The sequence below is a fragment of the Tupaia chinensis genome, unplaced genomic scaffold, assembly GCF_000334495.1.
Source record: "Tupaia chinensis unplaced genomic scaffold, TupChi_1.0 Scaffold139457_1, whole genome shotgun sequence".
In the NCBI taxonomy this organism is placed as follows: domain Eukaryota; kingdom Metazoa; phylum Chordata; class Mammalia; order Scandentia; family Tupaiidae; genus Tupaia; species Tupaia belangeri.
In genome coordinates, this window is record NW_006199342.1 from 647,254 (window position 1) to 671,921 (window position 24,668).

The window sequence follows — 24,668 nt, forward strand, 5'->3', positions numbered from 1 at the left end:
TGCTTAACCTGAAGAAGAATGTCGAAGGTCTAAAGCTTTAGGCCATGGAGCATGGAGAATAAAACACACTCCCCATTAAGGGCTCTTCATTATGTTCTGTAATCAATTTGGGTTGGGTCTTTGGGGAAACGATTGCTTTCTGAAGAAAATTCTCTGTCATTTTAGTGGCAGATATTGAAGAGAAAAATACAATATTTGTATTTTATACCAGCAAGTTTCCCTTGCCAGCAGTGTTGTAAATATTGTAATATTTTTTAATTTAATTATTATAAACTTCAATTTGCGCTGAAATAATGACTTCATGAATGTGAAATGTTTGGATACATTAAAGGAAAATATCTTCAGAGCTTGAATGGAATTGGCATATTCATTTATTTGTATGGTTGTCATAGTTGTTTTTTGCAGATGTTCTCAAATATTTCTTTGAAACCTCTCCACGCCTGTTCAGGAATTACATGGTTTAATTTGCTGTATGTAGAAAGTGGCCTGGTTAAACTCAGTTTTGAAATGCTGAGTTTATTCCTGCTCAGTGGTAGGAGGTTTTTTTCCTGAGAAGGTTCCACTGGTAGGAAGCTAAGTTTTCCCCTGCTGTACAAATATAGAGCAGGGTTTCAGAAAGATGGTCGACATGGATTCTAAGGTTGTTAAAATGCAGATTTCCTGTAACATTTACTGGATGACTTGCTTTAGGGATTTAGAAACAGTAAAGACAGGCAACAGAACAGTAGAAGAGATAATCAAGAAAACTTCTTTGGCTTCAGTGAATCCCCAACTCAAAATCAGAAATATTTTCTTCAGTTTAAACTAGAAAGGTTTTTCAGCATTATTTAATATTTAGAACAATTCATACTTGGTTAAAATACATAATTGAAAACTTTCCCTGTTCTTGCTGAGTTTTCTGTTATAACTTCTTTCAGCTTTTTCAGGTCTTTGGCAGTGATGCCATCACAATTGTTGATTATTTGGTAGGCTGACTTCTTGAAACTGACTAGTGGCCTTTGTTCATGTATCAGTGACTAAGATGTTGGTTTCTGAACTAGACTGAAAAACCTGTGGACACTGTTAGGCTGAGTTAGAAGCAAGAATGGCTGGGGCAGAACCATTTTTGGCAGGTGAGCTGAATTTGCTAGCCAGATTATTAGTGTCTTCATCAATAAATCATCTGATTAGCAGCTTTTCTGAAGCTGATGTGTTCTCTTGTTCTACCGTGTGTTGTCAGTTTAAATTACAGGGGTTTTTTTTTGGTTTTTTTTTTTTGGTTTTTTTTTTTTTTAAGTGGAAACCAATAGCATGAGATATTCTACCAATACTGTTTTTAAAAATTTGGCTGACAATCACCTTGTCATTTCAGAAGGAGGGTATTAGATAATCTATGTCTAATTACCAATATGAGGAAGCAAGAGAGTCAGATAATGGTTTATATTAGTATTGGGGATGTAAATCCTTTAAAGATTCACCATTTATTTTGGTAAGTTATCTCTATTGAAGGTACTCAAAACAATTCAGTCTTAACAAACATTGGATGTTACTTTGTTCTGGTGCTAGTCAAATCCCATATGAGCTGCTAATTTCACTGTACCTGACCCAAAGGGTTTAAATCTATATATATATTGCAGTTTTGAGAATGCAGCTAAACCAGAAATCTCTTAAGTGTTTTGTGATTTAGGTTAATTATACTGCAAATTTAATTTTATTCTGGGAAACAGATTTCATAATATTTTGAGTGAGTTTGCTAATATTTTAGTCACCTGTAAACAGTGGTTGGGAACTGGAATAAGTTTTGTACTACAGTGTCCAAAAGGTAAGGTTTTTGCCTTGAAGCACTGCATCATCTGAGGAGGCTGAGTGCAACTCACAATGCCCTCATTGTGATAAGAAATCCCAAGAAGGGTCTTGGTACCTCCTGTTTCCCAGAAGTGCTCTTCTGCAGATAAACTTGCCTCAAGGTTGGTGCTCAGTCGTCACCGTCCTTATAAGCTTTTCCTTGAGCATGTGTTTAAAAATAGAGCACACATCCCTCCCTTGCATTCCTCATCCTCCTTCCCTGCTCTTGAGTTCTCCATAGCACCTGCTGGCATATGAGCCTGTTTTCAGTCTCCTCTCACTGGAGCAAACTGAGGGCAGCGATTTTTATTCACTGCTTTATTCCCAGGATCTAGAACAGTATACCCAGCCTTTGGCATATGGTCACTTAAGTACAGTGGTCCCCACCTTATCTGTGGTTTAGCTTTCCACAGTTTCAGTTACCTGAGGTCGAGCTCAGTCTGAAAATACATAACAGGAAGTTTCAGGAATAATTTATAAGTTTTCAGCTGTACACCTCACACTGGGCATGAATCATCTCTGTCCATCCATTAGTCACTTAGTAGCTGCTTGGTTATCAGTACAAAAAAAGTGTATATAGTATAGGGTTCAGGATAGTTCTGTCTGTGTAGTTGGAGGCATCCACTTGAGGTCTTAGCAGCTCTGGGTCAGGGGATGGCCACAGAGTATGAATGAATGGATAGATGGGAACAGTGGAACCTAGACTTAACAGGTTAACAAGAAAGGCCTGAGGGGTCCCAGGTAGGAGCAAAATCATGAAGAGTTTCCCTGCTGTACTTTAAAGATAATTTATTCTGCATGATAAAGCCACTTTGTCAGATATTTTGCTACTGTGATGATTATTTTTTTTTTTTATGAGAGGGTTTTTTTTTTTTGCTGTAGGGCGCATGCGCTCGCCAGACAGACAGAGAGATAGAAAGTGAGAAATCACCCCCCATGAGAGATGGCTACACCGCAATCCCTTCTCCATTCTCCTCTTGGGCACGCACGCACACTTGCCCGGCGTGAGTTTAAGCCACCGGGTCCAGGATGTGAACCGCGGTCGACTACATGGGAGTCCAGCGACGTAGCCATTACGCTAACTGCTGGTCCCTACTACTGTGATTATTTTTCAAGTCTAAGTCACAAATGCTGTTACTATTTGCACATTAACTATGATAAACTGTCCACACCTCCATTGTGATGTCATCAGAACAAAGGCCACTAGTCAGGTGGACAGAATTCTATTTTGTAGTTGTACAGTTTCAATAAATTTATATTGTTTCTTCACGTGTTGGGTGGTCAGACATGTCTCATAATGCATTTTTTTTTTGCATAGAAAAATAGGTCATGACTTTCCTGATGACCTAATGTATTGACATTGATAGGGTTTTGTTTTTAAGTGTACTTGCTCCATATAAGAGCAGGAGAAGGTAAAAATTCTAATGTCCTTATGTTTTAATTGTGAAACATGGGGTGATTGTATGTTAAACCCATGTCCACTGTTGAAAGTAATGGAACATAGAAACCATGTAGAGGTTCCTCCTCAATTTCATTCATTCTTAGCAAATAACTCATAGGTATTATCCAGATGATTATATTAAGCACTTCCTTTCCTTTCATTACTTTTTTTTTAAATTTTTTTTTTTATTTAAGATAGGATCTCACTATGTTGTCCAGGCCAACCTCAAGCTCTTGATCCTGCTTTAGCCTCCTGAGTAGCTAAGACTACAAGTGGGTGTGCCAGGGCTGTCCCCCTACCTCCACACCTGCCTTTTTCCTACCTTCATGGTATCCCTAAGCACATCTTGTTTAGTTTTGAGCAACTGAGAATATAAAACTCAGTTCTTCAAGGACAATTTGTATTCCCATATATTCATAGAAGGTATCGTAGAAACAAGGAGTCCTGAGTCTGACTTCAGCTACTAGAGTTTATGAGATCCGTGTGTGGAGAGGTCTGTGCATGAGGTAGTGAGTGAATCCTGGGAGACAAATCACCACGGTTGGGGCATCTTGGATCTATAGAGATAGGCTTAGGGTCATAGGCTTGGTTTGTATTTTCTGCTACTAAGTTCTACATGACCTACCTATGTCTCTCAAGAGAAAATCAGTGCAGAACCTTCCTGTGGGGTGAAATAAGTGCCCTCAGCTAATCTAGACATCAGGATATATGGGATGAGGAGAAATCTTGCTAGGACTTGGTCAAACAAGCCATGTGTAGAACAGAATGGAAGCCAGTTCCTTGGATATACTATCCTGAGGCTGCAGAAACTGAGTCATCATGTTGTCATGGCCTTCAACATGTCTTTCCACACACCACTAGCCTAGTGGACTGTTATTCTGTCTCTGGTGCCCCCCAATCTTCCTGGAAATTCCCTTCTCCTAATGTTGAATTGCCTTTCCCTGTATCTTTTACTCACATTTTTGAAATGGGGTATACGAAATGTAAACTTTCTGAAAAGTTGGGTATCTGGAAATTATTCTACCCCCATATATGAGAGCATGACTGGTAATAGAATTCTAAGTTATAGATCATTTTACCTCAAAAATGTAAAGAGTTTTCTCCATTTATTTCCATTTCCTATTTTGCTGTTTGGGAATCTAAAAGCCATTCTGATTCATGATGGCTTGATGTAACTTCTTCCTCCAGAAGTCTGTAGAATTTGTTCAGAATTCTGAAATTTGAGAATTGATGCTTCTTGCTATAGATCCATTGTACTGGGTCTTGCCAACCAGAAGGCTCATGTCCTTCACTTCTGAAAATTGTTTAAAACTATTTTTATTTCCTTCCTTGTATTTTCTCTCTCTTGTCTCATGAACTCCTTTTATTTGGAGTAGGGCTGTGGTCTGGTTCTCTTTGTTTCTTTGTATTTCTATACTGTTTTGCTATACTTCTAGACTTCTACTGAATTTTTCATTTTTCCTTTAAGGTTTTTGTTTGTTTCTCAAGCACTTTAATTTTTCTTTAAATTGCTGCTTTTTAAAAAAATGTATTTTGGACTTAATTTGCTAAAGACTTTCCTCAGATCTTTGGAAATTCCTGTTTGCTCATGATGAAGATTGGAAGAAAAAGCACTGGAAATTTTGAATGTGTGAGGAACATTCAATGGCTAAGCTTTATTACAGGTTGGCCTGGATGGAATGTTTAGAAATATCCAAATGCCAGTTTCATTGGGTATATTTCTCAGGGGAATGGTTAGAGTCCCCGGAAAGTTTCATTCTGCCTTGGGGGAAAAGGTCTGGCATGCAGAGTTCTGGAAGCCAAGTAGAGGAAGGTGGACATGGGGATATTCTCTCCTTTCTGTGGCACTATTCTGGAGATTATTCACTAGATTATGTATAAAAGAGTACTCTAAAAAGTTCATGAAAAAATAGGGGCCAGCATGTGGTGTAGTGGTTACATGACTGACCACAGTTCAAGTCCTGGCCTGGCACCTCTCTCTCTCTCTCTCTCTCTCTCTCTCTCTCTCTCTTTCTCCCCCCACCCCCCCCCCCCCCCAGGCCCACCCACCTGCCTTGAAAAATTAAAAAAAAAAGTTAAAATAATTTAAAAATTATGAGAAAATGGGATTAGTTTATTTTGATCCAAAAACAGAATCTATATAGTTTTTTTGGTAATAAGCATTTTTCATTTACTTTTTGAACACCCTCTCCATATGTACACAATTATAGCCATGTATAGACATACATGCATATATCATCAATCCTCCTCATTCATGGATTCTCTATTTGCACATTGACCTTCTCACTAAAATTTACTAGTCCTAAAATCAATACTCTTTAGTACTTCAACATTCATTTGCAGACCTGTACTTGGTGGTAAAAGTTTGTCACCCCATACACATTTTCCCAGTTAAGGTAGAACAAGGTGAAACTCCACCATTTCAGCTCTAATATTGTAAACAAGTGTCCTTTTCATGGACTATATAGTGCCTCATTTTTTTCACATTTTTATCCTTTTTCTGGTTGATTTCACTATTTTAAGATGGTCACTTAGCATAGTGTGGACGTGCCATCTAGCTTTCCTAAGCCCTGTGAGTGCCTCAAGGAGAAAATACGTGCAGCAGGTAAGCTTCTTTCAAGTGTCAGTTACGGAGTTCGGCATAAATTCAATGTAATTGGATCAACAATATAAAGGTGCGTTTGAACAGAAACACAAGGCAAGTTTTTGTGTTGATATCATTGACAAATATGTTGGGATCTGAGACTCACAGGAACCTAACCCTGTATTTCCCTGAGGAGCAGTGATTCAGTATTGGCTAACAGTGCTTGTGGTGACTTCATAGAATATAACTACCACAGATAACGAGTGTATACATCAATATCTACTGGCACCTAACTGTTTTTGCTTCAGTATCTGTCTTTGGCTGTGCCTTATATTGACCAGACCTCCTCATTTATCTTTCCAAAGAAGACTTCTGCTAGAAAGGGGGAAGGGTAGTCATTTAAGGAGCGTGCAGGGAGCACTACGTAGTTAATCTAGGAATCAGGAATCTCCAGGCTTCCTTTGTTCATATTTTGGCAGTTTCTTCTCATTCATCTGTCCCAGTTTCAGGAGTACATGCCACTGCTGGGGTTCCTGTGACTTGTAAGATTCTGAATGTAAATCTCAGGGGTTCTCAATTCTAGTCTCAGCTTGGGAAGTTGATTTTGTCCTTCAGGTCAGTTACCATGTCTATTAGCTCCCCGGAGTCCAGATTTTTTTGTCATTGCCTTTCTTCTTTGTCCTTAGAGTTCTCTGATTCTATATCACCTTGTCTTTTTACTATTGGGGTTAGAGAAAGCAAAATTACTCGTGTTCTGTCATCCTATAGCCCATTAGTTTTAATTCCTTTTCTTGTTTTATGGACTCATGTTCATGAGATAACACTGAGGCCATTTGATGCCACCCTCTTATCATGTGGGCTGTGGACGATGTTAATATTGCTAAATATTTGCATGTTTTGGACTGCAAATAATTTAGAAGGGTTTACTTGCTGACATCTTAATGAGAAAATGTCTTCCTTTTTCTTCCTCTACTATACATTTGTAAGGAAATGTGGTTGGTAGTTCTTTACAAAGCATTCCTCCAGCTCAGAAAGAGAATGTCTGGTTAGAAGCAGAGGTTTGGGGTTGTCTTCAGGTTCATTCTAGTCTTGATTCTCTCCATGCTTCTTATAAAGCTTTAAATTGAGATCGTTGTAATGTTCATTTCTTATTCTGGACATGCTAGGCAAAAGGGTTGATCCTTCTCAGGTAACTATATTTTCCTTGTTTTCAAAAAATTTGAAGATAATAAACAAATGTTTAAAAAATAGCCACTGTAGCAGTTTATGAAGTATGATTCCAAATAAAGAAGGAAATGACAAAAATAGCTAAATTGATGTTCATTGTTTTAGAACATTTTCTATCAAAGGGGATTTTAAAATGTTTTTGAAAGTCTCTCATTCTAATTTTTAAAATAATGTATAATCTTTGTAAAAATTTTTAAATTCAGGAAGATGAAGAAGAATAATCACCTTTATTCATACCGCCTAAAAGCAGTCACTTCCTGTCTCTCTCCAGTATTTATTTTTAAATAAATCTTCCCACAAATAATTTTTTTTCTTTCTTTCTTTCTTTTTTTTTTTTTTTTGAGACAGGTTTTTGCTATAGGATATGTGCGCTTGCTAGAGAGACAAACAGAAAGCAAGAAATCACCCTCCCCAGGAGAGATGACCATGCCACAACGCCTTCTCTTCCATTATCCTCTCAGGATTTTAAGCACACATGCACACACACCGAGTTTCAAGCCACTGGGTATGGTCTCTGTTACAACCATTGATGTCTGTTGTAAAGTGAAAGAAGCAAAAGGTATTATAGAAACAAATGAGCATGACTATGTTCCCACAGAGCTTTACTTAACAAAAGTATGCAGCCCCAGACTTGGCCCACTGGCCACTGTTTGCCCATCCTTAAGTATTATTTTTAAACTTTTTATTTTGACATAATTACAGTTTCACAAAAAGTTGCAAAATAGCTGAGAGAGATTTCACGTGCCCTTTACCCACTTTTCCCCAAGTTACATCCTAAATAACTGTAATACAATACAATATCCAAAGCAGGACATTGACATTGCTGTAATGTGTGTTCATAGTTCTATGAACATTTTATAACATCTGTAACCACTGCAATGAAGATATAGAACTATTCCATATGCAAAGATTTCTCTCACTTTACCTGTATAGTTTCAGCTACTTCTCCCCCAAACTATCCCTACCTTTTGATGTCTCTAATCTGTTTTCATTTCCACCATCTTGTCATTTTGAGATTTTTATACAAATGAAATCATACACTGTGACCTTTTGAGATTGGCTTTTTTTACTCCACATATATGATCCATCTTGGTGGTTGTATGTATCAATAGTGTTCGTTATTACATGAGTAGTATTCCAGGATAGGGGCATACCACAGCTTGTTAACCCATTCACTGACTGAAAGGCAGTATTGTTTCTTTTAAGGTTCTGACTACCACATATTTCATATGATTTAACATATGGTAACAAAACACTAGACCTTATTGATCTTCATGTTTAATTCAGCTGAGCAGGCAGAGAGGTTCCCTCTCCTCTTTCTTATCAAGTTTCCATGTTGAATATGGTCTATATTCAAATGTTGAACTGATCATATTGCATGCCATTATTTTAAATTCATTGAACTCTTTAAAACTCACTGATTTAAACCAAAGTTCTCTGAACCTCTATAATCTTTTAGTTGTTTGTAGATTAGTACTGACACAACTATCTATAGTTACACTGATAGTTTAATTAATAATCTCAATCCTTATAGAGTTATAATCTCTGATTTGAGTCTATAAGTCACCTAACTTTGAGGCCCCATATTCTCATCTGTAAAGTAAAAAATGTTACTAACCCTGTCTCACATGGTAACTGTGTGAGGAGCACATGAGATAATGTAGGAAAGGCATTGAGGGAATAGAAAAGTACATACAAATGTTATACTACTCATAAAAATAGATTATCTTTCATACATGTTTTAGAAAATGCAGCAGTAGTTTTATAATCAGAATGAGTAGTTTTTGTTACAAGTATGTAAAGGATTGGGGTACCCTTAATGAAAAAGAATTTATTTATATATTTTTAAAATTTGCTACAGGATACGTGTGCTCATGGCAGAGAGAGAGACACACACACACACACACACTGACAGAGAAAATGAGAAAGCAAGCCACCAGGTCCAGGACTCAAACCACAGTTGGCCATGTGGAAGTCCAGTGCCTTAACCACCATACCACCTGCTGGCCCCTGAAAAAAGTATTTAAGACCTTGCTTTACAGAGTCAGTCACTATGGATGCACAATAAAGTACAAATTTATAAATGAAAATATGTAGTCTTGGATGATTGGGAACACTTCATGTGATGAATAGTAACCCAATGTGGAAAGAAGACAAAAACTGAGAAAAGAGGGATTCCTGAGACACACAGACTGAGAAAGAGGAATCCCCAAGCTAGGGAAAGGGTCCTAAGCCTGGTCGTTAAAACAGGTAGGTCATAAAGTGAGGAATAGCTGTACTTTCCTGTGCTATGATGGCTGATCTGCGTTGAAAATACAATACCAGGGGCCAGCTGGTGGCATGGTGGCTAGGGGCACTAGGCTCCCACATGGCCAACTGCAGTTCAAGTCCTGGACCTGGCGGCTTGCTTTCACACTTTCTCTCACTCTGTTCCTCTCTGGTCACATTAAAAACATAAAACAAACAAACAAACAAACAAGAAAACAGTAAATAAAGACATAAATAAAGTTAAATTTAAAAAAAGAAAGAAAAAGTAGTACCAATTAGCAGAATGCAAGAAGTCATCTAAAGGGTCAGCAGGTGGTGGATGATAAGGTGCTGGATTACCACATGGCTTACCATGGTTCAAGTCCTGGACCCAGTGGCTTGAGAGTGACAACAAACAAACAAATGTACATTAAAAAAAAAGAAGTCGTTTAAATCAACAACATCTGTAGCAGCAGCTACCATCTGCTTCTTGTTAATCAGGCCTTCCTTTTTAAATTGTCTTCCATGGTTTCCATGACCCTGTTCTCTCCTAGTTTTCTTTCTGGCTTATCATCATCATTTTCTTGGCCCTTAAATGTAAGTTTCCCTGAGGATCATCTCTGTACTTCTCTTTCCATGACTTCTTCCCTGGCAGTATCATGCTTTTATTTCATTCCTCAAAGTCTACATCTGTGTCCCTAACCCTGTCCCTCATTTCCATCCTGCTGTTTGGATGACTCTTATTTCAACTCAGTAGTTCCAAGGCTGAGGTCATTTTTCTTCCTAACATGGCCTTTCTCTTCAAGTTCCCCATTTCCATCCACAGTCCCTCCATCTTCACAGTTCTTCTGCTACTAACCTTCACAGAATCTTCAAGCATTCTTCTTTTGCCACCTGCCAGCCCCCCACAAATCTAGTCTTGTTATAGATTCTTTGATGCAATATTTCCTATTTCTTTTTCTTTTTTTTAGGCCTCCACTTTCAGCTTTTTAACTAAGTTCTCCTATTTTCACCATCTCCCTATCCCTCCTTGCTTTTTTCACATGAATTTTCACAGCTCTGTTTGAAGTCTTCCAATTCTGTCTCCCCGATTGCTCCCCTTGCTTGTACAGTAAATCCCACTATTAGTCTAGTATAAAATCTCCATGCTTAGGCTTCAAACTGCCGTGAGTTCTTGTTTGTCTTTTTAAGTTTGTTTTGCCCATGAGTGAGACAGACAGCACCCCAAACAGAGTCTTGATGGAACCATCCACCCTGGGCCTTAGCCAGCCCAAGATCATGGGCACACACGTGCCTGGCATATTCAGGGATGTCTCTGGATGTTGTGAACCTTTAACCTTCCCACATGGTCAACCTCTCAGAATATCCCACTTTATGGCTGTATTATTGTCCAGCCTCAGCAAACTGCTCTTTTAATTTTTGCATTTTAAATGCCAGAGGAACCAGAAGGAAGGAATGTAAAGCGAAGCTTTTTATCAGAATTCCATCCTATTTTGCTTTTCTCATGCCATTTATCTGCTTATGTTCTTTCTCTCCTTTTCTGTGCTGGGCACTTGTATGGTTTCTCATAATATTTCCACAGAGTTGCATACAACAGGTATGATTGGGTCGTTGGGAAAGTCATGATGCATTTTTGCATAAAAAAGCACATCATGACTTTCCTGACAGCCTATTATTTATAGAGTGCATGACTGGTCCGGTGGTAGAAACGCAATCTTTGTTTGGCCCGTGCTTTCACCCAGGACTTACTGAGCGCCTGCTATGGGTCAGGTGCCCTGTGGCAGTGCAGGTCCAGCAGGCAGTTATAGCCTTCACAGAACTTACGTTCTAGCAGGAATCCTCAAGATGTTACCACTGGGTCATTTCTGACTTCATACTAAGGGATTAACCCTGTAATATGTTGAAAGCAAAGCCATCAGACACTTCAATAATGTTTTAAATAATGATATTCTGGTTTCCTGGAGTATATATGGGTTTACTTGTATAGTAAAGAGAGAAGTTTACATTAGCGTGGGAAAACACCGGGTGTTTATGAAGGAGGAGAAAACAGTTGGTGGGAAGGGAAAAGAGAATGATATCAAGTTTTCGAGGTCACCTCCAGTCAGTCATTTCTTCTCGGCCAGGCAATCCTATGAAACTAACACAATGTGCTCTTGAATCTTACGCAGATGGCAATCAGGAGTTATTTCCCTGTGAAGTCTGTGGAAGACGCTTTGCAGCAGATGTTCTGGTAAACATAAAGACATTTTGTAGATGTGTTTCGTTGGAGTTAAATGAACTGTCAAGTCAGTGAGGAGGTGGCAGTGCGAAGATTAAAGACAGATGTGGCGGGGAAGCAAGGGAAGTGAAGTCCATACCTATGGCTGGCAGGACCAGAGGACAATGAGGCCGTTGGGTGCCACCTTGTTCTACAGTAACACTAGTAAATGTGGTCCCCAGACAAAGATGCCAGATGGAAGTGTCTTGGCATGGTTGACTATCCTTTGAGAGGTTTTGGCTCTTCCATCTTTTCTTTAAGCATCAAAAATTCAAATTTCAAGGCCAAAGCACCAGGGAAATTAGCTAGTCAAGAGGAATGAGCATTGAATTTCAGGCATCTGGAAACTTGGCTTTTAGCCGCAAATTTGTCACTAATTCTGACAAGTCCTTTAACCTTCCTGTTTTTTGCTTTGCCACGTACACAAACCCCTCCAATTTCAGGAATTTTATACTATTTGAACAAAGTAATACAGGGATATAAGACCTTTCCCAAGGCCTAATTGTTATCCTGATTCAAGTCCCCTGATTGATGCCTGTATACTTGAAGAAAAGTGTGACATATTTCAGAATTAGGGGACCAAACAGGTGGTAGGTCTTAATATATAAAGGAATTCCTAAGAAAGATAATTTAAGAATAAATAAACTAAGATGACAATGTAATTATTAGTTGGGACATTTTAGATCAAGAAGACATATCAAAGAACATGAACTATAAGCCTGTTTACATTTGGGGGCAAAAGACGACAAAATGAAGTTGTAGGTTCTGTTTTTCTAAGGATTTTTTTTTTTTTAAATTGCCAGATGACATATGCACTCTCCAGAGAAAATGAGGAGAGACAGAGGGAAAAGCACCTCCCAATAGGGCATTGTCATCCTGCAGTCACCTCCATTCTCAGTCCTGTCAGGATTTGGGGCACGCTTGCACATGTATGGCATGTTTTTCAAGCTGCTGGGGCTAGAATTTGAGCCACTCAGTTGGCTATGTGAGATTCAGCTTCCTTAACCTCTAAGCTATGCAGCTGGTCATTTCTGAGAATTATTTTTAAATAAAATATCTGTTCTTCTAGATAACTGTGGTTAAAGCTTCCTAAAACTAGGAGGAGCTCATGGGATTCCCATGTGTTGTGGCACTTGTTCACCAGTACTTTTGGCCACCCAGTGGTACACCCCAAGAATAGGTTTGAGACCCAGAAGGTACCATCTGAAGAGGGATCACTAAATGTCAAGTATGTCCTGGGTACTCTTGAATTTCACTTGTTAAGCATATCCCTGGGCTACAGAGAACATTTGATCATGTGATCTGATACCTCCTTCTCCTTTAGTTTAATACGGATGGCTTATTCTTCACCAGGTACAGTAAATTTCATACAGCCTGTATTCTTTTGGGTCTCAAGGCAACTGTGTAAATGACAGCTGTTATATGTATGTCTACAAAGGAAGAGAACTGATATGCTGCTGCATTCCCATAGGGGTACAGTAACAACCTTCATAAAGATGGTACATAGGCAAGCTGTATGTGTCAGTTCCCCATTTTTTTTTTTTACCAGAAATGTAGAGTATTTAGAGGACTGCTGGTTGGAGCAAAGAGCATCCTGCCCTCTAACTATTTAGAATTAATACTTAAAACTGAATCACTGGGTAGCTGTAAAGGCCTCTTATTGTCTTTGCCCCAAACACAATATCTAGTTAGGTGCGACGGGTGAAGAGAGCCTGATGGGTTTGCTCTGTGATCTAAGAATGAACCGGGTTCTAAAAGTGCAACCTAGTCACTATCTGGGGACTAAGTAAGACTTGGTATTAAAAACTTTGTAATTGGGCATTAAATTTCAATTCTCACCCTTTCTTTTCTAGCAAAGACATGGACCAATATGTAGAAAACTATTCAACAAAAAGCGTAAACCCTTCAATTCCTTGAAGCAAAGATTACAGGGTACTGACATCCCCACTGTGAGGAAGGCTCCTCAAGCCAAGGTACTATTGAGCTCTTCTTTCTTGTTACTTATTATATTTGTTTTTTTGTTTGTTTTTTGTTTGTTTTTCTGAGAGGTTTTCACTATAGGGCGCGTGCGCTCGCCAGACAGACAGAGCCATAGAGACAGGAAGGGAGAAATCACCCCCCCCGGGGGGATGGTCACACCGCAATCCCTTCTCCTCCATTCTCCTCTCAGGATCTTGGGCACGCACACACACGCGCCCGGCATGAGTTCTAAGCCACCAGGTCTGGGATGCGAACCGCGGTCGACTACGTGGGAATCCAGCGACATAGCCATTACGCTAACTGCTGGTTCCCTTGTTACTTATTATATTTGTAAGTATATTTAAGCCTGTTTATGGGCTTCCTGGTTTCATTTTGCTTAATGGTGCAGTGTAACATCATGTAAGTATAATCTACCTTTTTCGTTTCCTTTACACTCTTACCCACTTAGATTTCCAAATATATTTGAGTTACTTTCCAGATGTGGCTAAAAAAGGATCTTGTTTATATTTTCATTAGAGGGACTTTAAATCTGGTGATTAACTTGGAAAGAAACTCAGTTTTAATCTTAAATTTATTTTCCTTTAAAGTTTAATAGTTTCTGTGTTTTTCAGAATTTTATTTTGTGTTTTGTCCCACTGTGACTTGCTAATTTTATTACTGTATTTTTCAAATCTTTCAGTACTTCTTTTGAAAAATAAATTCCCTGTTCTTTCCAGATTTTACAATCCTGTTTTCTTTAAATTCAAATCTCAACTTTGGCGTAATGGCTATGTTGCTGAACTCCTATGTTGTTGACCACGATTCGAGTCCCAGACCCAGTGGCTTAAACTCATGCCAGGCACATGTGCGTGTGTGTCCAAGATCCCGAGAGGAGAATGGAGAAGGGATTGCGGCATGATTTCTCGCGTTCTGTCTGTCTCCATCTTTCTGGCGAGCACATGTGCCCTATAGCAGAAACCTCTCCCGCCAAACAAACAAACAAACAAACAAAAACAAAATAAAATAAAAGCAAATCCCAACTTAAAAAAATAATTTATAATTGAGAAGGATAGAGTCTAGGGTAGTATTTGTTCATTTTATTTTTTACAGCCTCAACCTGTGAGAAAATCTAACTGGAGACAACAACATGAAGACTTTATTAATGCAATTCGTTCAGCAAAGCAGTGTACACTAGCCATTAAAGAAGGCCGGCCTCTCCCACCTCCACCTCCTCCATCTATCAACCCAGGTATATGGACATTTTGGTTTACTTTTGAGGCTATATCTGACTTTTGGCCTAATTATCATGATTTCTACATACTCTAAAGTTAATAATAACAATTGTATAAAAGTAACAAATTTATCTTATCCTACCTTTTTTCCAATTCTGCATAAAGATTCCGTGTTTCCTCCTAACTCTGTCTCATCATGAAACAACACTTACCCCTGCCATGGTATTATGTAACTGTGGTGACCATTGACATCATGGCTGATTAGCATGGAGCGGTTGAGAAAAGTCCGAAAAGTCCAAGTAGTTCCACAGTTGCTTCATAGTGCCAGATACCCACAGCTCTTCCTTAAAGTTTATCTATTTATGTTTTTCATGTACAAAAAAGGAAAAATAGAGCATCCCCAACAGGGTCTTGACACTGTGATCTACTCCTAGCCTTCGGTCAATGCCAGATCACAGGTATATATTTGCCTGGTATAATCAGGGAGGTCTCTGGATTTGAACCAGGACTCTCTCCATGTGAGATTATCTTGAAGAGCATCACATGTAACACCTGACCACTGTCCAGCTCCCCACAGATTTTTTTTTTGAGAGAGATTTTTGTAATAAGGCACATGTGTTCACTGGAGAGACAGAGAGAGAAAGCAAGAAATCACTCCCTGAGGGTGTAGCCATGCTACAATCTCTTCTCCTTTCTCCTCTCAGCAGTCTGGGCACACATGCACATGTGCCCTGCGTGAGTTTCAAGTCACCAGACCTGGTACTTGAATCACAGTTGACCACATGGGAATCCAGGACTTAACCACTATATCACCTGCTAGCCCATCCACAGAATGTTTTTTTCTTTCTTTCTTAAACCAAGAGAGACAGAGGGAAAATGAGAAACCACCTCCCAGAGGAGATGGCCACATCATAATCCTTTCTCCTCTTTCTCTCCTCTTGGGATTTTGAGCACATATGCGTATGGGCCCTGCATGTTTTTTGAGTTGCCAGGTCAGGGACTCAAACTGTTCAATCAGCCATGTGTGATCCAGCTGCCTTAACTACTACACCACCATTGTAGCCACTTTAAGTTGTACTATTTAATGGCCCACAGTTTTTTTTTTTTTTTTTCCTATTTAATGGCCCACAGATTTTTTTTCCTCCAAACTGTTTATTTTGAAAATTTTCAAATCTGTAGGAAAGCCGAAGGAATAATACAATGATCACCCACATGCCTTCCACTGAAACTTGACAATTGTTGACATTGTTGTTACATTTTCTCTCTGTTTTTTTTTTTTTTTGGCAGAAACATTTAAATGTAAACGTCGAACATATTAACTCTTTAAACTGTTTCAATTTGCATCTCATGTACATAAGGAAACTTTCCTGTAAAACCACAATACTGTTGTCACACTTAATATGTAGGCTCATATTTTCCCAGTTATCTTAAGAATGTCTTTTAAAGCTCTCTCCTCACCACCACCTCCAGTTCCAATCCAGGATCCAGTCACGTTTACATGTTGCTTCTTGTTGTCTCTTCAGGGTTGTTTTGTTTTGTTTTGTTTTTAATTATACACAACAGCTCTATCAGGTTATTTATCTTTTAAAGTCTCATGTTCTGTTTTTGTCTGCCTGATTAGCCATATTAATGTTCTTCTACTCCATCATTCTATAAATTGGAAATTAAAGCTAGAGGTTCAATTAGATTGATAGTAATATTAATCCCTTGCTATCTAAATGATTTGCAAGATTTTCTCCCATTCTATAGACTGTCTCCTTACTTTCTTGATATACAAACATTTTTAATTTTGATGAAGTCCAATGTCTGTCTCTTTTTTTTCTTTTGTTGCCTGTATTTTGGTGTCATATCCAAATATCATCGCCAGATCCAATGTGATGAGTCTTGTCTCTGTTTTGTTGGTTTTGCTTCTTTGTTTTAGTTTTAGCTCTTATGTTTAAGTCTTTGGTCCATTTTTAGTTATTCTCTGTGTATGATACAAGAAACTTCATTAGTTTGCATGTGCATATATAGTTTTCTCAGTACCGTTTATTGAAAAGACTTTTTTCCCACACTGAATCATTTTGGTATCCTTATTAAAAGTCAATTGAGAATACATTCAAAGTTTTATTTCTGGGCTTTCTATTCCGTTGGTCTGTATGTCTGTCATTATATATTATATCATGCTGTTTAATTACTATAACATAGTAAGTGTTAAAATCAGGACATATAAATCCTCTAACATAGAGTCAAGGTTGCTTTGGCTATTTGGGATCTTTTGAGATTCTATTATATATGAATTTAGGATGTTTTCTTCCTATTTCTATAAAAATGTTATATTGGGATTTTGAAAGGGGCATTAAATTCATATATCACTGGGTAGTGTTGTCATCTTAACAGCATTAAGTATTAAAATTTATGGACACAAATATCTTTCCATTTATTTATGTCTTCTTTAACGTTTTTCAGCAATACTTTATAGTTTGCAGTATATAAGAATTTGCCTACTTGCTTAAATTTATCTCTACACATTTTATTCTTTTTGATGCTATTGTAAATGGAATTTTTAAGAGGTTTCTGCCTTAGGGCATGTGCATTCAACAGAGAGAGATAGAGAGAGACAGTGAGAGGGAAAGTGTGAAATCCACCACCACCCCCCTGAGGTGGGGAAGATAGCCACATCGCAATTCCTTCTCCTCTTGAGATCTTGGGCATGCATGCACAGGTGCCCAGCATGATTTTCAAGCCAGGACCTGAACCATGGTTGGCCATGTGGGATTCCAGCAATGTAACCACTATGCCATTTGCTGATTCAGTAAATGGAGTTGTTAAATTTTTTAAGAGGTTTTTGCCTTAGGGTATGTGTGTTTGGAGGAGAGAGAAAGAGACAGTCACAGTAAGAGGGAAGTGAGAAATCACCTGCCAGAGGGATGGCTATGCCACAATTCCTTCTCTTCTATTCTCCTCCCAGGATCTTGGTACCACATGCACACATGCTCAGTGAGTTTCAAGCCACTGGGTCCAAGACTCAACTGCCAATGGCCACATGGGAGTCCAGTGATATAATCACTACACTATCTGCTGGCCCCAATTTTTTTCAGATTGTTCATTGTTAGTGTATAAAAATGCAACTAATTTTTCTTTGTTGACTTTGTATTCTGCAACTTTGCTGAATTAGTTTATTAGCTCTAATAGTTTTGTGTGTGTGTGGACTCTTCAGGGTTTTCTACACATAGGACAGTGTCATTTTCAAACAGATTGTTTTACTTTTCCCTTTCCATTTTTTCTGCCTTTTATTTCTTTTCTGTGTCTAAATCCTCTGGCTTGAACTTCCAATATGGTGTTGAACAGAAGTAGCAAAAGTATTTACTTTTATCTTGTTTTCCATTGAGTATAATGTTAGCTGTGGATTATTATTTACTATTATTTAAACATTAGTAATAGTATATTATGGATATTATAATACATGGAATTGAAATATGTCAAAAGAATAGTACAAGGTTGAGTGAGGAAAATGTACATATAATGTAAGGTTCTTACATCATACATGGTCACTATCATAGTATTTCAAGGGAGACTACTATATGTTAAAGATTTCTATTGTAAACTCTAGAGTAACCACTAAAAATATTTAGATATAGCTAATAAGATAATATATGGACTAAAGATAAAATGGAAAAGAAATCTATTGAAAAGAAGATAGAAAAAGAGGAAAAAATGAACAAAGAACAGATGAGATAATAGCAAAATGGTAGACTTAAATGAATGCACAATTATGAAAACTTGCATATAAATGCCCTACACACTCCAGATAAAAGACCGAGATTGTCAAACCAAATAATAATTGAGAGCCAACTATAAATTTCCACAAGAAACAAATTTAAATATGAAGACACAGTGGCCAGGTGGTCGCAAAGCAGTAGTGAAACCAAACTCACATGGGAGCGGTCCTGGGTTCATGTCCTGGGGCCTCCCTGATCATGCTGAGCATTCTGGGTGTGCATTCCCATGTTCTGGACTGGCCCAGGGGTGGATTATGGCATGAAGACTGTGTTGGGAATGCCCATTTCTTTGCCTCAGTCTCTCTATCTCTCTCACATGGAAGAAATTAATTATAAACTTTATACATACATATGCACAGAGAAAAAGACAGACACAAGTTAAAAGCATGGGAAAAATATGTAATCAAACAATGATCACAAAAATGGAGTGACTATATTAATATCAGACAAAGTAAACTTCAGGGTGTTAATAGACATCATAATTCAAAAGTATCAAGAAGACTATCAGTTCTAAATAATTATGGACCCGGTAATAGCACTTCAAGGAATGTGAAACAAAATCTCACAAAACTGGAAAGACAAGTAGATAAATTCACAATTATATTAGGAGATTTTATCATTCCTCTTTTAGTAACTGATAGAATGTACAGCAGGAAAATCAGTAAAGATACAGAAAACTTGAGCAATAGTATTGACCAATTTGACCTAATTGCATTGATAGCTATAAAATGACATACAGCAAGAGCAGAATACATATTGTTCTCAAGTACACATGGAACATTCTTTCAAGATAGACCATAAACAGGACCACAAAACAAGCCTCAAGAAACAGAAAAAGATTGGACTCATTCAGAGCATTGTCTCTAATCACAATAGAATTCAATTAGAAATTAATGACAAAAATATATCTGGAAATACTCTTGACTACTTGGAAATTAGCAAGTCATTTCTAAATAATGTATAGATCTTAGAAGAAATCACAAGAAAAAATAGCAAATATTTTTAACTGGATAGTAATAAAAACATCAAAATTTGTGAGAGTCAGCTTAAGCAGTACTTAGGAGTGTTATAGCTTTAGAAATAGAAGAGAACTTCTTCCATTAAAGGCATCTTTTGAAAATCTACAGCTGGGGCCAAGCAGTTGGTGTGGTGGTTAAGGGCACAGGACTCCCACATAGCCAACTTCAGTTCAAGTCCTGGACCTGGCAACTTGCAGTCTCTCTCTCCCTATCTGTCCCTCTCTGGTCAAATTAAAATAAACAAACAAACAAACAAATAAATAAGTAAATTTCAATAAAATAAGTATTTAAGAAAGCTATAGCTGGCCCAGCAGATAGTGTGGAGGTTAAGGCACTAGATCCCATATCACCCCTAGTTCACGTCCTAGACACAGCAGCTTGAAAATCACACAGGATACATGTGCATGCATGTGTGCCCAAAATCCTAAGAAGTCTGGAATAAAAGGGATTGTGGCATGGCCATCCCCCCTGGGGGTGATTTCTCACTTTCCCTTTCTCTGGCAAGTGTGCACGTGTTATAACAAAAGCTAATTAATTCATTAGTTAATTAATTCTACGGTGAACATCACACTTACCAGTGAAAAACTGAGCACTTTCCCACTGAGATAAGAAAAAAAAACAAGGAAGTGTTATGACCACTTTCCTTCAAAACTGTACTAGAGAGAGTGATGGGTATGTATAACATATATATGTAGCATATGTAGATACATGTATATACTAAAAGGCATAAAGATTTGAGAGGAAGAAGTAATAATCTCTGTATTATCAGACAACTTGATAAGAACTGAGTAAATGTAGTAAATCCTAGGGAACTACAGAAAAGCTAGTGGATTTAATGTGAATTTCACAAAGTTTTGCGAGAGAAGGTATTCACAAATGAATTGTATGTCTATATACTAGGCATTAACAATTGAAAAATGAAATTTAAAATACTACGTAGCAGTAATATTAAAAAACATTAAAAACTTAGGGATATCTTTAACAAGATATGTGTAGGAAGGACCCGTGATATGAAAACCGCAAAATAGTCCTTTAAGAAATTAAAGAGGACCGTAATAAATGGAGACATTTAACGTTTTCATGGTTTGGAAGATTCAGTACTGTGTTATGATGTCAGTTTTATCCATACCAATCAATGTGATTGTGATAGAAATACCTGCAAGTTTCTTTTGCCAAGTAGGATTGACCAATAGATTCAAAAACTATACAGAAATTGAATGGATCTGGAATAGCTAAGATAGTTTTGAAAGAAGGGTACAAAACCAAAAAGCCACAGTATAATCATACTATAAAAATCATCTGGGGAACCATCACCTGGTGTAATGGTTACATTGCTGGACTCCTACATAGTTGACCCGGGGTTGAGTCCCAGACCCAGCAGCTTAAAACTCATGCCAGGCTTGGGAACCAGCAGTTAGCGTAATGGCTATGTCGCTGGGCTCCCACGTAGTCGACTGCGGTTCGTGTCCCGGACCCGGTGGCTTAAAACTCACGCCGGGCGCGTGTGCGTGCGTGCCCCAGATCCCGAGAGGAGAATGGAGGAGAAGGGATTGCGGCGTGACCATCCCCCCTGGGGGGTGATTTCTCGCTTTCTGTCTCTATGTCTCTCTCTCTGTCTGTCTGGCGAGCGCACGCACCCTACAGTGAAAATCTCTCCAAAAAAAAAAAAAAAACTCATGCCAGGCTTGTGTGCGTACGTTTCCAAAATATATAGAGAAGAGTGGAAGAGAAGGGATTGCAGCATGGACATCCTTTCTGGGGATAATTTCTCTCTATGTGTGTCTCTCTCTGTCTCCAGGAAGCACATGACCTTACAGCAAAAATCTCTCTTTAAAAATAAATAATCTGAGGGACCAGCAGTTGGCGTAATGGCTATGTCGCTGGACTCCCACGTAGTCAACTGCGGTTGGCATCCCGTACCCAGTGGCTTAAAACTCGCACCGGGTGCCGCGTGTGCATGCTTGCCCAAGATCCCGAGAGGAGAATGAAGGAGAAGGGATTGTGGCATGGCCATCCCCCCGGGGGGGGGGGGGTGATTTCTCACTTTCTGTCTCTGTCTGTCTGGCGAGCGCACGTGCCCTATAGCAAAAAAAAAAAAAATCCTCTCCAAAATAAATAAATAAATAAATAATCTGAAAAATAGATCATTTGAAATTTTATATCAGAAAATAATCTTCATAATTGCTTTAATTTTGCTGGCTGCTAATTAAAATATAGCTTAAAACAGTGTGTTCTCTTAGAATGTTCAGTAGTAAGATGTGTGGTTGTGATTTAGGCAATACACAAAGGCTTTGGCATCCAGCATCCTATAACAAAAACATCTTTTATGAGAGACATCTTCATTTTATGTTCAGAAGCTACAGGGTTGATGGCTACCTTATGGTTCTTTAATTGAATAAGTGAAACCACATTAGGTGTCTTTCTGTGTGATTTTCTCCTATTACCAAATTAGAACTAAAATGTGAGATTATTGTTTCTCTTAAAAAGAAAAATTCCCTTTGCAAGGCCTCATAAGATGTACGATCTATTTTTCTCCTTTACATTTTTATACTAGAATATAGTTTTATCATTAATTTTTTTCCTGTGACCTTAACTATAACTTTATAACAAAAAATGATTATAAACAACAGCATATTTTCATCACAATTTGATTATTTTGATTATGCAGGGATTATATTAGGTCATCAGGAAAGTCACGATGTATTTTTCTAAGTTTCTTTATGCAAAAATACATCATGACTTTCCCGATAACCCAATATATTAGTCCAGTATTCCAGGTTTGAGGACTATAAAATGTATATATCACAACTAGTTATATATAATATGAATGAATATGCATGAGTTTGCAAGTAATTTCCCTTCTTTCAGTATGTACCCCATTTATGATTCAGTTTTTTTTTTTTTTGAGAGGTTTTTGCTATAGGGCGCGTGCGCTCGCCAGACAGACGACAGAGAGAGACAGAGAGACAGAAACCGAGAAATCACCCCCCACGGGGGATTTTCACGCTGCAATCCCTTCTCCTCCATTCTCCTCTCGGGATCTTGGGCATGCATGCGCACGCACCCAGTGTGAGTTTTAAGCCACCAGGTCCAGGACGTGAACCGCTACCGACTACATGGGAGTTCAGCAGCATAGCCATTACGCTAACTGCTGGTCCCCAATGATTCAGTTTTTGTGACATGCATATATTTATTCTATTTCTTACTATCTTAACTAAGTGTGCCAATGATTCAAACTTCCAGGATGTTGTGACAGCTTATGGGGACTCTCATTAATTTTCATTTTTATTTATACTTGAGATTTATTCTGTGAGACTTGGGGTATTCAAAAACCATTTTATACAACTACATAGATATGTGTATTCAACATAATGTTTGTATTTTAAAGTGATGGTTATTGTTCTAATTTTTAAAGATTATTTTATTTAGCTTTAGTTTTTATTTATTTTTTTAATTTGACCAGAGAGGGACAGAGAGAGAGAGAGAAAGTGAGAAAGCAAGCCACCAGATCCGGGACTCGAACTGGTCAGCCATGTGGGAGTCCAGCGACCTTAACCACCACGCCACCTGCTAATTTAATTTTTTATGAGATCAGACCATTGTGCTCTTTATTTTTTAAAAAGTTTTTTGCCATAGGGTACATGTGCTTGCTAGAGAGAAACAGTGAAAGGCAAAGTGAAAAACCATGTCCCAGAAGAGATAAGCCATACAGCAATCCTTTCTCTTCCATTCTCCTCCTGGGATTTTGGACATGCACACACACACACCCAGTGAGATTTTCATGCCACCACATCCAGAACTCAAACTGCTATCAGTCAGTCATGTGGGAGTTCAGTGCCTTAACCACTACACCACCTGCTGGTCCCCCCATAATATTCTCTCTCTTTTATTTACTTATTTATTTATTTTTGAGAGAGAGAGAGGGATTTTTGCCATAGGATAAGGAGCACAAGATTGCTGAAGAGATAGAAAGAGAAAAAATGAGAAATCACCCCCCAGGGGGGGATAGCCACACCACAATCCCTTTTCTCCTCTTGGGATTTTGGGCACACATGCACACGCACTGGGTGTAGTTTCAAACCATCAGGTTCAGGACTCAAACCACAGTTGGCTATGTGGGATTCTAGGACCTCAACCTCTACGCCACCTGCTTCCCCACTCCATTGTATTCTTAAAAATTCGTTTGTAGCCCAGCTTTTGAAATCATTAACAATTGAAGTAAACAGGACATAGTGATTGAATGGAAAAAGAGAGGGGATTCAAGTTCAGATGACAGGGGAACCTGCTTTTGCAGCTTAGTCAGATTATTGTTGCTGGAAAATTTTATCTCTGTTCTCAGGAGTCCTTAAAGTTCAACATAAATACAGCCAATATGATTGGTCAGCTGCAGAACCCACTCCATCAAGCCTCCTTTCCCTGCTGTGGGCTCCCAAAGATCCTGGGGCTTCCTCCTGTCATGGTTTATCCCATTGAGTGCTGGTCTAGTCTCCTCTGAGATGTTTGTTGGCAGGGAATGCAGTACATGTCAACTGTTTCCTGCATGGCGGTATGTAGTGCTAAACACATAGCAGGGTGGCAGTGAGCAAATGAATGAGTGGGATTAAGGAAGTAGCCGGGTGTTGCCAGGGTCAGTGTCTTTATCTGGCCTGAGTAGGGTTTATAGCAGCAGTATTTCTGATAGAAGTCTTGACTTTGTAGCTGGTGAAACTGAAGAAATAACCACCTGTCTAAATCCAAGTTGTAGATGGTCTTTCTACCCCATCAAAAATGAATGCAGAATATTATCACATTCAGTTTTACATTTTTCTAAGCACTTTTGCTCCCACTTGGTAGCTAGAAGCACAACCTTGCTGGACCTGTTTCTCCATAGCAGCAGCTAGCATTTATAAACCACTCAGCATGTTCTGTCCCTCCCACTGTGCCAAGCCCTCATATGGATGAGCTAGTGGACTTTCACAACAACCTGATGAAATAGGTGATATGTAGGTGCTGAGGAAATGGAAGCTTAAAAAAGTTGAGAAATTTGCCCAAGATCACACACATAGCGAGTGAAGAACTCAGCTTGAAACCTGTCAGGCAGGACCCAGACCTGAGCTCTTCACCATTTCCCAATACTG

At 38.5% G+C, this 24,668-nt stretch overlaps 1 protein-coding gene across 3 annotated transcripts in view; it reads left to right on the plus strand.

Annotated features, from left to right (window-relative positions):
- Window positions 1–962: 962 nt before the first annotated feature.
- The window catches only part of ZC2HC1B (zinc finger C2HC-type containing 1B), a 58,007-nt gene continuing 34,301 nt past the window's right edge, over window positions 963–24,668 (plus strand). Inside the window, exons 1-4 of one of the 3 annotated variants that reach the window (XM_006161915.3) lie at window positions 963–1,112; window positions 11,492–11,553; window positions 13,434–13,553; window positions 14,650–14,788. In XM_006161915.3, the coding sequence (XP_006161977.1) occupies window positions 1,085–1,112; window positions 11,492–11,553; window positions 13,434–13,553; window positions 14,650–14,788 (349 nt within the window). In that variant the 5' untranslated portion in view covers window positions 963–1,084. The remainder of the gene's footprint in view (window positions 1,113–11,491; window positions 11,554–13,433; window positions 13,554–14,649; window positions 14,789–24,668) is intronic. The other 2 variants (XM_006161916.2, XM_006161917.2) reach the window with 2 other exon arrangements.